This window comes from Oenanthe melanoleuca, chromosome 1A (genome assembly GCF_029582105.1).
Source record: "Oenanthe melanoleuca isolate GR-GAL-2019-014 chromosome 1A, OMel1.0, whole genome shotgun sequence".
Classification (NCBI taxonomy): Eukaryota; Metazoa; Chordata; class Aves; order Passeriformes; family Muscicapidae; genus Oenanthe; species Oenanthe melanoleuca.
The window spans coordinates 26,087,051-26,101,780 of NC_079334.1; the positions used below are offsets into that span (position 1 = coordinate 26,087,051).

Below are 14,730 nucleotides of genomic sequence, written 5' to 3' on the forward strand. Positions count from 1 at the left end.
TTAAGCTGTGCTATTCTTGAACATGACATACTTTGACCTGTGGTAGGAAGGCGCTGTTTGCTTTGCTCCTGTTGAACTTACATTAGCATTCTTTGAGGCTAAGATAATTTTCAAGGTAACCTTTTTTACATAAAGGTTTCTTTGAACAAGTGCATTAAGTAGGTAACAAAAGTTTAATATTCAGTGGTAGATTGTACAACACTTTTTGATTTCTAAAGGAAAGTGAATTCAGTGGCCCAAGTGCCAAACCTCAGCCCTTCATTACATCACTGAACTTCTGCTGTTTTGACAGGGGCAGGGAAGGGGGGATATTTTTGCTGCTGAGAGTTGAATTAAGTTGGAATAGCATCCTCTGTTTGCACAGCTTACTGGGTAACTAGAATGCACTGACTAGCCAAAGGGCCTTTCACTGAGCTGAGTTGCCCTTTGTAAGAATCAATCTGCTAACATAGTGGCACATACTGTTATCTTTGTTCACAACCCAGTTCTGATTTTGCATGATAAACAAATTGTTTTGAGGAGTCATTTTGGGCCCCAAGGACAATCTGCAGCAGTTTTTCCTCTATCCAAGTACAGTAGTTGCTAGTGAGAAAAGACATAGATCTGCATCCCAGGCATTCTTTGTTACCTCTTTTTTTATATTGTGCAATCTCCTTGAATCACTGTGCTGTTGTTCTGTGCACTAGTCATGTAATAAAGGGAATTCTTAATAGAGTAGTCAAACATCCAAAACTGTTAGGATAGTTAGGAGAAATCTTGGCTTCCCCCACCATCCTCAAACTAAGGAATTGGGTTTTTCTTGTTTTTTTTTTTTTTTTTCTTTTTTCAAGGCAAGATAATAATTGAGATTTCAAAATTATTTTTTTAGCAATGTCCACATTTACTGTTGACAGCTATTGCTTCCCTTTAAGCATCAAAATACAGTGAAGTATAAATAAATCCAGACTAGACAGTTCATGAATTTTTTGGTTGTAGCCAGGTTTTCATGGATAAGAGTAGCACAGAAAAATGTGAAGCAAGCAGATTATGACAACAGGCATGATTAACACAATATGAAGATAATCTAGTAGCTAAGGCAGGTTGAATAATGAAAAATTTAAATTGAGGACAAAGGGATTTTTGGTGTTTGTCTGACCTAAGAGCATAAGTGGGGGAATTCAGAAGAGGTGGTGGAAAGTTATAATTAGACAGGGAAAACATCTTAACTGCTGTGCTTTGAATCAGGTTGCATTAAGTATTAAGTATTTCATTGAAAGAAAAGATATATGGATAGAAAATTCAGATGACTACACATTAAATCATGTGCATTTTGATAATTCTATTGCATTACAAAAGTTTTTGGAAAATTGTCGTGGTAGGAGATGTTTCATGTATATTTCAGAAAAAGTTCTTAAGTGACTTTTTTTCACTTGCATTTTTGTTCTTCATATGTCATATATTCACTTTGTTACCTCTAAGGTCTCCAATATTTTTGTTTTGTTTTGTTTCTCAAGTCCTTGGATAAAGTTATAATGGAAATGAGCACATGTGAAGAGCCACGTGCCCCTAATGGACCCTCTCCTATAGCAACTGCATCTGGGCAGAGGTCAGTGATGGTACTTACATGTAATATGTCAAAAAAGGTTTGGAATTGTATAAAACGGATCAATTGCAAGTTTTTAGAAATATATATGGTTGCAGCTTGCCATTCCCATCTCCTCCTAAATTTTATGTTATTGTCTGTGTGCAAAGTAGTGTAGTGATAATGGAGCTATCCAGACCCAAGCCTGGAGAGAATATGTGAACTAGGTATGGAGCTTGCAAGGTACATTTCATAGGGGTGCACCTGCTATGTCAGATATTTACTGAGTTTAATTGATATTAAGTTTTTTAAAAATGAATGATATCTTACCTTCATCTTTTTTGTAAAATACATTTAATGTTTTTGTGGGTTTTAAAAATTTCTCTTTTTCATTTGTTTTGTCTTAAGAGTTTTAAGGGTTTGTTAGTCCAGTGTTTTAAAGTTCTATTTCCTTAATTGTATCAGCTGATTCGTACTGAGAGATTTCATGCACACTGTGTAGCCCAAAACTTAGGCAATTTAGTGAGGGAATACAACATTACATCAATAATTTTTGTCTCTCCACACCTCAGTCATTTCCCTTACGTTTCCTTTACTCAAACCAGTTTTCTGTGGTCACAGGGACCTATATACAGAGAAATAAATGTGATGATACGGTTTTTTTCTTGTTGTAACTTCTGTGCAATGTGTAGAAGTAGTTCATGGCCTCTGTGTTGCCTAAGGTACAACTTGGAAACCACTGCCATAGAGATTTTGTGTATAATGAAAGTTGAAAAAGGAATGACAAACCACACAAGTGTTTTTTTTAAAACAAGCAGAAAAAAACACAAGAAAACAAAATGGTGGAAATTTTTAGGTATTAAAATAATATTTAATATTCAATTTTCCATACACTAACGCATTCAGAACATATAAGATTTCTACTTAAAAATTATTTGCAACAGTTTAATCTTTTTTAATACTGAAATGAATGCTGATTTGCTGTGGAAGTGTAACCACCATTTAGGATGTCTTTCTTTATAGAACAAAATAAAGCAAATACTTTATACTACTTTGAATATCTAAAAGTTATTATTTTTAATGGGCAAAATAATTTGGCTTATAGACGTAAATACTAACCAGACTAGAATTGTCAAGTAATTAATTTGAGATCAATTACTCCTTATGTATGCATAAAGAAGAGTAAACTTTCTGCATAATGATGTAGACTGCTTTTTTATGTATGTATAATAGCATATAATACATACATCTGTATATTGTAACATGGAAGGATTGCCTTAACTGTTATACTTTGTGTAGATTGATCCTGGTCAAATATATGTTCTTTAACTATGTAGAGATGAGGCTCACAGAGTGAAAATTGTTGTAAAGTACATCAGGTGTACTGAGCAAAAGTTTCTAACTTTAGAATACGTTAGTAACTATTTTTTTTAACATCTGTTTCATAATTTATGTAATCTGTTTAATTTTGTGCCCTTTCACTTGGTTTATATTTAATATATTGGTATTTCTCTTTTTAGTGAGTATGGCTTTGCTGAAAAAGTGGTAGAAGGCATTTCAGTTTCTGTGAACTCCATTATAATAAGGATTGGTGCAAAAGCCTTTAATGCTTCATTTGAACTTTCTCAGCTGAGAATATATAGTGTAAATGCAAACTGGGAACATGCTGACCTTAGATTTACCAGAATACAAGAAGCTCAACGTGGAGAGGTAAATAATACCTTTTACTAACTTTTCCCCCTTGTTTTTATGGTAAATGAGAAAGTTAAATTGCAGCCTTTGACAGGGTAGAGAGCATGCCATGACTGGGAATGGAGACATTCTGTGCTCAGTAATTTCAGTTGTCCTCTAGGAACACAAATATGTAAAAATGGTGGGTGTGAGTCACATCAAATGGCCAGCGTGGATGTTTAGGCAAGAACAAAGACTGGGACAAACAGGTTTCCCTCTTACATTCTCCAAGTATGTGACTATTCTAAAATGCAAACTGAGGCAGACTTGGAGAATACTGAAAGAAGAAAGAATGGTATATTAAATATGGAGGGATAAGAAATTGTGCTGGTTTTGTTATTGTTGTTGTCATTAGTAGTAGTAGTAGTAATAGTAATAACAAGAACAACAAGAATCATATTTTAGAAGTTTAAATTAGTTATTTATTTGCTTGTGAGGATTGCCTGGTAAGGATTTTCTTTTTCTAGAGCAGTTTAAAATGAAATTTAGTTAAATTCTTGTGCAATTTTTTTCTTGGAATACCTAAATCATATGTGTAGATATATACATAAAAGTAGTAGCATTAAAATGTATATGTTTCTACTGTCCCAGAGAACAGTACTTTCCCACTTCATTTGCCTTTTCCCAGCTAAGCAAGCTTAAATGTATACTGAGTGCAAGGTTGATTCTAAATATTGTATTCAGGGCAACTTATTTTAGCATCATACATCTGGCCAGCTTACTCCAGAGTTAAGGAGTCTGGTAGGTGATTTTTATGTAGGAAAAGAAACCCCAAGAGAATATCAGTTAAAAATACCACAGAGGTAAGAAGCTGAAAACTTATTTTCTGACAGTTTTCCTTTTCTGCAGATGAGGTGTATGCTTATGCTCCCATGTTAATGAAGTCTGAATGGAAAGAATTAAAGTTTGACTAGATGGAGTTTTGTATTGGCAGATTTTTTGATTTTATGGTTTTTAGGAAGAATTTGATTCTGAACAGTTGACCTGTACACAACAGAGCTTTCCTTGGGATACTGTCCCTTTTAGTGCAGTTAATACCAGAAACAAATTTCTAGAAATTACAGTGAATGATTTGTTAGCAGCAAATTGTAGCTACATTCTTAATATAATAAGTAATCTCCTTAAAATACTTTTAGAAGCTTTCGATCACACATCTCCTATATGAGGAGGATAGGTACTCTGCTTTTCTGCAAGGAGTGTTTCAGGATGCTTTACACTGCACTTTCCATCTTGCTCACTTGACAGAGTGTACCTCCTTTCCAGACACACAGGATATGTTTTACTTAAGTCTCTGTATATGTTCTCAGGACATATGCTGTAAGGTTTTCAAATTGCTTAGAGGAGAATGACATGTGAAGAATAAGACACATACCAAACAAATTCTTCCATCTTGCCCTTTACTCATGGCTGACCCTTCCTTCAGAGAGTAATCATAGACTCGTGGAATCATTAAGGTTGGAAAAGACCTGCAAGATCATTGAGTCCAACATTCGACCAAATGTCACCATGCCCACTAAACCATAGCACTAAGTGCTGTGTCCACTCATTTCTTGAAATTCTCTGGGGATAGTGACTCTACCACTTCCCTAGGCAGCCCATTCCAATGCTTAACCACCCTTCTAGTAAATAAATTCTTCCTCATGTCCTTGCCTTAACCTCTCTGGGTGCAGCTTGAGGCCATTTTCTCCTGGCCTGTTTCTTGTCTTGTCTCCTGCCTGGGAGAAGAGACCAACCCCAATCTTCCTGAAGTCTCCTCTCAGGCAGCTGTAGAGAGCAATAAGGTCACTTCTGAGCCTCCTTCTCTCCAGGCTAAACACAACTGTCTTCATCAGATGCTCCTCATAAGACTTGTGCTCCAGACCCTTCAGCTTCTCTGGACACGCTCCAGACACCTCCATGTCTGTGCTGAAGTGAGGGGCCCAGAACTGAACAGTCACTCTGCCCACTGTGCTCCCTGTGGTTGTAGTGACCCAAGTGCAGGACCTGGTACCTGGCCTTGTTGAACATCATAAAATTGCCCTTGGCCCATCAATCCAAGCTGTGCAGATCCCTCTTTAGTGCCTTCCTACCCTTCAGCACATCAATGCACTCCCAGCTTACTGTTGTTTGTGAATTTACTGAGGAAACTTGATCCTATCATCTAAACCATGTAGGAAGGAGTTTTGGTAAACTAGAATTACTGTTTTTCCCTATTGATGTCCTGTTCATTTGATGTTCTCCATGATGTTACTGCTGGACAGTCACTCATTTTTCCATATTTGATTATCCGTGTCCAGCTGTACTTGATGCTCTTGTATCATCATTATTCTAACATTTGCTTGCTGTGTCTTGTAGAAATCCATGTAGTGGATTCAGAACTTGTGGGGTCCACATGGCATGTCGTGTACTCAATGTTTAACTTTCTATGTTAACTGAAATAAAACACTCCAAAGAAACCTCTCCTATCCTGTAGCTTTGCTTCCCTTCCCTCCGTGATCTTTTTTTATTTAACATTTTGAACCTAAACTACACAATAATTTTTTTCCACTCCCAAAAGCAGCCTAGAATGCAATAGTTGTGACCTTTATTTTCTTCTGAATATTTTAAATGCTGCTTGTTACCTCAGTCTGCTTGGAAGTAGCTTAATGTTTCTGTGACAAGTATGGTGAGGGCTTCCACCTTTAGGTGGAGTAAAAAGTGAGTTGTATTTGTTCTGTTTGTATGGCTCATGTGAGTTTGTGTGTACATATATACAGATGTATACATACAAATGCACAGGGTTAGGTACAGGTAACTGTCATATTACATCAAGATGTTTTTCTCTTTTTTATGTCTTTAAAGGTTTTGACTTTTAAAGAAATCAACTGGCAGATGATCAGAATAGAAGCTGATGCAATCCAGAGTTCTAAGCATGAAATCATGAGTGCTCCAGTTCGACTGATTACTAACCAATCAAAAATTAGGGTCACGCTTAAAAGAAGGGTAAACTTGAGAAGTTTGAATTCTTATTTTATGTTTTAATTTGTAACTCATGCTCTTAATGCATACATGCACATAGTAAAGATTTTAAATTTAGGCCATATTGAATGTAGGATTCCCTGAACTAGATTTATAATTACATGTAACTGGTAAGACTGTAGAGTTTACAAGAAATACTGCAGGCAGGTTTTGAAAATGAAGACCTTATACAGGTCCTATTAATAAAGTGGTTTGATCTGCAGAGCTTTGTTTATGATGATGATTGTTCTTTTATCTCTCTAGATTCAGGTAATATTTACACTGCTTACATTTAGAGAAATACAGCAGTTCAATATCTGGTGCATGCCAAATACATAGAGTGAGGCATAAATATACTGTGGCCTAGGTACTTCTTAGTTAATGAGAGGAATAAAATTTAAAATAAAAAATGTTTTTACTGATTTTTGCATGCAGCTTTTCTTAACCCCATGTATTTAATATAAGAAATGTAAGTACTTAGTTCAACTTCTTTAAATTTTTATTTTACAGTTAAAAGACTGTAATGTTGTGGCATCCAAACTGGTTCTGATTCTGGATGATTTGCTGTGGGTTTTGACTGATTCCCAATTGAAAGCCATGGTGCAGTATGCCAAATCTCTTAGTGAAGCCATAGAGAAATCGGCAGAACAGAGGAAAAGCTTGGCTTCTGAAACAGCCCAGGTAGGACCATTGGTTATCTCACTGTATCATTATCAGGTGTTTTACAATACAACACAGTGTGGTTAGTTGTGTTAATTTATTTTAGAGAATGTTCAGTTACTCTTTTTCATTCAGCTGTATGTCTTAAATTACACTGAGAATGAATCATGGTTTAAGTAGTCTTTATTTTGCAAGATTTTGTGTATTGATGTTAACTGCAGAAAATAAGTTTTATTTCTTTATCTTTGTATAGAGTGTTTAGATTTCTGTATTTACTTAACTCTTTATTGACTGTTAAGTAAATTTGTTCTCCAAATATGTTCTGGTTATGAATTTAAGTAATTAAGACTTTAAGGTAATGTGTGGGTAGATGTACTTACTGTAATAATTTAAAGTGCTTGTCCAGTTTCTCATGGTACTGAAAAATTAGCTTTTATTAAGAGCTTACCTTCATACAGCTCTCATTGGAATATATAGTGAAAACCAGTTCTACTTTAAATATATTTCTACTGGCATATCTGTTCTGTTGATGCTGCACATAAATCTTGGTGTTCTTCAGCACATAGAGCAGGCTAGACCAACTGGGCTTTGTGAGTGTTGAGAGGAGGCACCTCTTCTTGTCTGTGAAGAAGCAGGACAAGTACAGTGATAGAAGATAAGTGCTATAAAATAAAACATGCTTGATTACTGAGTATAGTCCGTTGTAGAGAATCTCTTAAAGTAAAGCCAGTGTACTGTAACAGAGAGTTCAGTTCTTGTGCTGGCCCTGATGCCTTATGCTGGGGTGTCAAGGTTTAGCCACAGCAATCTAATGGTTACCTGCTATTGAGCAGAGAGGTTCTGATCCTTCAGTGCCCTGTACTTGCATCTCACCTTCCTCTGACACTGACTCATGTTTGACCCTATCAAAATTAGCAGAAAGGAACTTCCTGTTGGTTTAGTTCCCTGAATAGCTTGCAACAAAAGTTAGAAAAGTGCCATGCTGCAAGGGACAGGATTGTAAGGAGGTGTGAGGAACAGGGAGAATGGGGGATGCACTGGCACTGCAATAGAGTGCACACATCCATTAGCTCAGCTTTGGTCTAAACCAGTACACTTTAATCTCAGTAATGATCCAAGGGAGAATGCATGTTGTGCAGATTTTTCCTTGTTTCAAGTGCCTGTTTTGTGTAAGTAGACAGATATGTATGCTTGAGAGAAATATTTATAATGTTTATAAATTGATGTGATTGCCTAAATATTTTTTCAGAACTCTGCCCCCGCGCCCAGCTCCCAGCAGGTGAAAGCACACCAGACAACAGCAGCACCTGATCAAAATGATGCAATAGTAAAATTATTTAATGATTTTGATGTTAAGGAAACTTCTTATCACTTAGTAATTTCCCATTTGGACCTACATATATGTGATGATATCCATTCTAAAGAAAAAGGTAATTTATTTTTTTTAAAGTAGCATGTCCATGAATCATAATCTTCTTTAGGGGAGACATTTTGAGGAATACAATTATGAGAAAATAATAATACAATAAAGGCAAGAGACTTTAGTTTAGAGGAATAGTTGGAATTGTCTCCAGTGTCTGTGGACTCATGTAAAATTATTTAGGTGGCTCTGTTAGGACAGCATTTCATTATTAAATGTAATTACTTTAGAATAAGTGCAAAACCTAAGAGTGCTAGTAGCTTCTGTACTTTTTCAGTCTTCTAGGAACGGATTCTATCAGTCTGGTTGTTACTGCTGGCTTTTTTTTCCTTTATAAGTTAACTGGGTTATAAAGAATGCAGTAGCAACATTTTTGTGGCTTGAAAGGGTCACTATACAATCTGCTTCTGTAATACTCTTATAAATGCAGACTAATAAAGGAGCAGTTCTCTTTGTGTTACTAATTTAGACAATTTGGTATGGTCTGCAGCACATAGAAAGAATGGAACAAGTGTCCTGTGACCTTAAAATTTTGTGTGTAAATCTTGTACTGCTTCTTTTTAATAAAAGCCTATTGCATGTTTAGAATCAGGAAATAAGGAGGACAAATAAAGGCACTTTTTTCATACCTTTCAAAAGTGATCATAGAGAGTGAGATATTAGTGCATATCCAAGAAGCTGGCTAGTCACTGAAAAATTTATGGAAGCATATAAGGTCTGCTGAAGAAGAATATGAAAAATGTAGGGTTTAACAGATGGATTTCCTTGGTCAGGGAAGACACTTTCAGAACACCAGAGCATAAGGTTCACTGGCTGGAGATGTATTTTCTTACATGTTGTGTATCTACTGCAGTTGGAATTTGTCACTCCTTTATTTTTGTCCATGGAGTTGAAATTCAAGAGTAGAAAAAGCCAGAAGATAAGATTCGCAGAAGACCCATTCGCTGAAATATTTGTCAAATAAAATTATATTATATAGTATTCATGAAAGTAAATGTTGATTTCAAAGACTGATCATAATCATATAATCAGTGTAAAAAGTTTTGTTTCAGAAGAACTGCAGTAATATGTTTTCACAGTGTTGTCTTTTTAGTAGCATTGAAAACAGCATGCAATTTGTAAGTAGTGACTGAGTACAGAATTCTGCAAGCTGATCTTTAGAAACCAGTGAAGACTATCTGAATGAAAATTTTTAGGGAGGGAAGCTGTTAGGTGTTTAAAGGATTACAGAAACATGAGAAATAACATGCTAAATGCAATGTCTGTTTTGTTTTATAGACCCAAACAGACGTGTTACAGGAGGGGCTATGCAGCTTTCCTTCAGCTATTTAACAGTGGACTATTATCCATTTCACAAAGCAGGTATGAAAGCTAGCATTTTATGAACTACCTGTAACTATCTTGCTTGAAAGCTAAAAAAATCTTTGTGTACATGTGTACATCTTGGATAATCGTGCTCAAACCATTTGAAATGCATCTTTTTACTTCCTGCTATATGCAAAAACAACAACTTGGGAAACAATTTAATTTCTGTGAATGAGCTGTTTTAGGCCAAATGCTTTTCACTGTTTTGTTTGGTCAACAAAACAGTTTACACATTTCTGACATTAAGAGAATTTTGTGTTGACAAAGAAAGGCAGTATTGCATACCGAGAATTCAGTAATTGGATAGTAGCAAGAATCAATCTGTTAGATTTTTTTTCATGTATAGAAATCTGTCATTTTATGTCCATTTCCAATCAGTGTTTTCCTTTTTACATTATTTTGCTGAACAAGAATCTCAATGTGTAGAGGTTCAATTGTGTAGCCTTTTGTTAAGAAATGTTATTTAAAAAAGTTAGCCATTTCCAAAGAAGTGTTTCTTACAAATAAAACATTTCTCATAAATAATTTATAGTAGAAATCTAAAAAATTTAAAAGAGGAGACATTACAAAGCATGTGACAAGAATCAGGATCTGATCATCTTCCTAATCAGATGGTCTGGAGCAGAAATCCACAACATTATCATCCATGTTGGTGTGTGCTCTGCTCCCAGCCTGTAAACACTCAGCTGATGATCCATCCCAAGGCTGAGCTCCATCTGTTCCCACTGGTCTTGCCCTACGTGCCCTCTTGTGCTCCCCAAGAGCTGTGTTCATCCCTTGCAGCATCTCAGTGGTGTGCTGTCTCGCCACGTGTCTGTGATCCTAATGAGATCACAGATGTACAGCTGCATGCAGGGGTGTGGTTGCCCAGCTCCCACATGATGCTGCATGCATTAGTGTTCATGCACTTCAGAGAGGCACTTCCCAGAAGGGGTGTTAGAGCTTTCCCTGTAATGTTTCTAACAATGTCCTGTAGGTCCTTGAGAGTCTGTGTGCATGTGCTTGGAGTAACCCCGTGCTAGCCCTGTTTTGGAGAATCCCAGTGTCATGGGCTTTAGTCTAATGCATCTTTGTCCTTTTGTTCCCTTTCTGGTTTCTTCCCTGTTCCTTTCTCTTCTTCCTTAGCTACAAACATGATAGTAACCCACAAAGATAACTGTGAAGAAGAAGGGTAGGGAAAAATGTCGTCTCTTGTGATAAGCTCCATCCTAAAAGTTTCTTTAATGCTGCAATATTTGCATTTAGACTTGAAATCACATTTTTTTCCAAAATAATTTTTCTTATTTTAATAGCAAACATATTTACTTATCCCCAGTATCCAAAAACTCATTAAGTCCCAAATAAAGTAGATTTTCACATGGTAATATTTAAAGAGTGATGTACCAACTGATAGAAGTTATTTGTTAATGTATCCTTATTATTGAACAGGTTAATAGAATGTCTTTACAGGGACTACTTGAAGATATCACAACTTCTTTCAGGTGTTTGAGTGCTTGACCAACAGAAACATGTTGGAATTGAAAACAGGAACAAAAGAATTTCCACAGGGATTGATTTTTAAGGCTGTGTGTGCTGCAGCACTTCTTGAACTTACCTTGTTGTTTGTGTGCCATAAAGGTGCTAGAGAACCAAGACAAAAAGAATACATTTCTGGAAAGGGACCAGGAACTTCTTAGGACACAGTTCTGGCAGGAAAGATAAGCTTGGAAAAAGTGAGCATGAGAACATCGTTCTGTTACTTGCCCTCACTTTTTTTTTCAATTGAACATTTTTTTGCATGTTCTCACATATGACATTAATGTGACGTAAGGTTTCTCTGAACTGAAAATACTCAATGATGTTTTGAGTGTTGGTGCTATGAGACAGCTGGTAATGCTATATTCTGAGTGATTTTGTCAAGTGCTGAGACTTGGTTGATGAAAATATAACTTCTGTTTTAACGTCTGGTATGACTGCTGTTGTTCTATAATTACAGCATGCAATGAGCTTATAGTTTAAAGAATACTTGTGAAATAGTGGAAACTTGTTACCCTGTTAAAAGCAAAATTTCAAACAGGTTAATATCTTCCCCATTTCTCTTATTTGCAGGAGACAGCTGTGATCACTGGATGCATTATAGTGATGCCACTAAAACCAGAAGTGGATGGGCCAAAGAATTATTAAATGAATTCAAAAGCAATGTTGAATTGCTTAAGCAGGCTGTGAAGGATCAGGTCATAGAGTCGCCTCCCCAGTCACCACCTGCTGTATCTCCTCAGAACTTACAAACAGGTATTTTGTTTACATCACCAATTCTCTACTTCCATTAAAACTATGAAAAAAAAGACTCTTCTTTTCAATGCTTCCATCACTATTCTTTCTTACAGGCAAGGAACAGATATCGAAAGGAACATCTAGGGCTTCCTCTGTATCTTCCCAACAACCAAAGGGCAAACTGATGTCTAGTCCTATTGTGGTTAGACTTGCAGATTTCAATATATATCAGGTACATATCTTTAAGTTTGTAAAACTGGGACTTCTCCACTCTTGACTGTTATGTAACTGTGGCTTTTAAGGGACAATATGATGCCCAGTGAAATTAAGGAGTTCTTCCATTCATTATTGGATTAGACCTTTATGGACCTGCTTCTGCCCTGTTAAAGTTGTGATCCTATCACAATTATGTGTTGGATCTAAGTTCTATTATTCTCAAAATTATGAATTTGGAATTCAAATTTAATCCTTTCATTGTACTATCTTATGTGCCCAATATTTTAATATGTGGTTTTGTGTATCATGCTTTTCTTATTGTTGTATTTTTCAAAGTACATAAAAACTGTTAAGAGGTTTTATTAATCTTTTTTCCAGCTACTCCTTCTCCAGTGATATTTTTGAGCAGACACTTTTACCATTTCCATCCTCCCTCCCCTTTGTTAGAATGAGTTGTTTTAGTTGCTGGTTGTGGTCCAGATTGACTGTTCTGAGGCAAGTAAAATAGAGGAGTGTGTCTCCATTAGGCAGAATGTTGGTGATATGGGGGAATGTACTCTAAGTTTCAGGTCTTAACAAAAATGTTTAGTGTGTGTCCTTTGTCATTGTGATTTCTGCTTCCTCTTTTTCCAATTTCCAACGCTTTTCTCCCATATCACTTCTGGTGTTGTGGGAGATTGCAGATTGCTGCTAGGAGCCTTCATCTGGACCTGAACTGGTTTTATACTATTGTTTTGTACTGTTCATGTTTCCACTTGCCTTATGCTCTTGTCTCCTCCTCTCTACACAAACACATTTTCAGTTTTTAAATTGTCATTATTTCTATACAATTTCCTAAAAGCTGTGTTTCTAAACAGATAATTTTACTTCAATTTTTGTGCCTGTTAATGCAGATATGTTTGCCTCTTGAAAACAGCTACAGAGAGTGAAGCAGGCTTATAAAGGTCATGTATTCATTATTTCCAGTGAAACTCATTCTAGTAGACATCATCATATATTCAATATTAATACACTGGGTAATTTCAAACTAGCAGTTTGACCTACAAACTCTTGAGTGGAAAAGCTTTGTTTTGGCAACATACTTTTTAAACTAAGACACATTCAATGAAATTTAAGGTCAAATATATATCAAATGTTGATTTCTTATTTGTTTCATAATTTACATTGTAAGGAAACAGATTACTGTTCCATTGTGTCTTGGTTCTCCTGTGAAGCAGACCTTCAGGCATATCCAGCATACACACCTCTGCCAGGTGCATGCTGAACACCTTGTTTCACATACAGTTTGAGAGTTGGCCTGTGTTCTGGAATTTGTTCTTATGACAATACAAGAACTACCAAACTTACCCAGCTTATTTATCCCTTATCTATACCAAACTGTTTGGAAATACACTCCATCCAAGCATAAATGCTTAAACAGGAGCTGTAGTATTTGCAATAAAAAATCAGATCATTCTAGGCTTCTGCTGAACACCTTTGAAAGTGACCTTCTGCCTCTTGCCTCATATGAAGGAAGGAGATCTGGTACCTTTAAAACACGTTTCTTGTGAGACTGTTCTCTGAGAGACATTTCTGCTACAAGGCAGTTAAGTGTTTGTCACTGTTTAGCAGCACCTTGTGTTGTACTTTGGGTTGTGTTGTTTGGGGGCCTACACCCAAGAGCAGTGGAATGTTACTTTATTAGGGACAGTACTGTGCAACTACAAATGCTTAATCATTCATAAAGATGTAATGTGTTAATGAAATAATCTTTTATCATTTGCAGGTTTCAACAGCAGACCAGTGTCGTTCTTCCCCTAAAGCTCTGATCTCTTGCAATAAAAAGTCACTTTATCTTCCACCAGAAATGCCAGCTATTCATATTGAATTCACTGAGTATTACTACCCAGATGGAAAGGACTTTCCTAGTAAGACTTCTTTTTTTTTTAATTTCTTTTTTATTTGTACTGAAGGTTTTGTGTGTTACTTTCAACTTTATGAAGTTTAAAGCTTGGGACTAGGTAGTAGCTTTCTGAAATGGTTAGAACACAAGACTGCTCCATTTCCACAGTGCTTGCTCCTGGCAAACTCCTATTAATACTGTTTTTTATAAACATGGTTTTTCAGTCTGAAAACACTCACAGCATTTTTACTGGCACATGAATTATTCATCCTCCAACATCCACATATTGTTTCTGCAATTTCACTGTCTGACTACATAAAAGAACTCAAACTCTTGCACTAATACCTAAAATGCTATGAAGAGCTGCTGGAGTTATTTGTAGGAATATGCTCTGTGGCTGGCTTTGTTTTATATACAAAAATGTTAGTGAATTTCTTGGGGATGGAACTTGAGGACAGCAAATTTCCATGGTCTTACTCTTCCTCTGTAATGAGAATATTCTCCCCATTTCTTCAGACTTAATTCTGTTCTTAGTTTTTTTACACTCAAAAATTCAGTTACTTTCTTGGAGTGAGAGAAAGAAGCATCGCTTCAGGTATCCCCTAATAATTAATTCTTCCTTGAGACTAAAGGACTGGGTTTCTGTTCTTTCTCTGATGAAAAGTA

General features: G+C 36.1%; 1 protein-coding gene across 7 annotated transcripts in view; it reads left to right on the forward strand.

The window, feature by feature from the left end:
- Window positions 1-14,730, forward strand: part of BLTP3B (bridge-like lipid transfer protein family member 3B) — a 46,858-nt gene that overhangs the window by 15,224 nt on the left and 16,904 nt on the right. For all 7 annotated transcript variants that reach the window (XM_056514486.1, XM_056514476.1, XM_056514530.1 and 4 more), the window contains 9 exons: window positions 1,494-1,585; window positions 3,082-3,271; window positions 6,113-6,253; window positions 6,779-6,949; window positions 8,178-8,358; window positions 9,627-9,710; window positions 11,802-11,984; window positions 12,080-12,198; window positions 13,948-14,089. In XM_056514486.1, coding sequence (XP_056370461.1) covers window positions 1,494-1,585; window positions 3,082-3,271; window positions 6,113-6,253; window positions 6,779-6,949; window positions 8,178-8,358; window positions 9,627-9,710; window positions 11,802-11,984; window positions 12,080-12,198; window positions 13,948-14,089 — 1,303 coding nt within the window. The remainder of the gene's footprint in view (window positions 1-1,493; window positions 1,586-3,081; window positions 3,272-6,112; window positions 6,254-6,778; window positions 6,950-8,177; window positions 8,359-9,626; window positions 9,711-11,801; window positions 11,985-12,079; window positions 12,199-13,947; window positions 14,090-14,730) is intronic.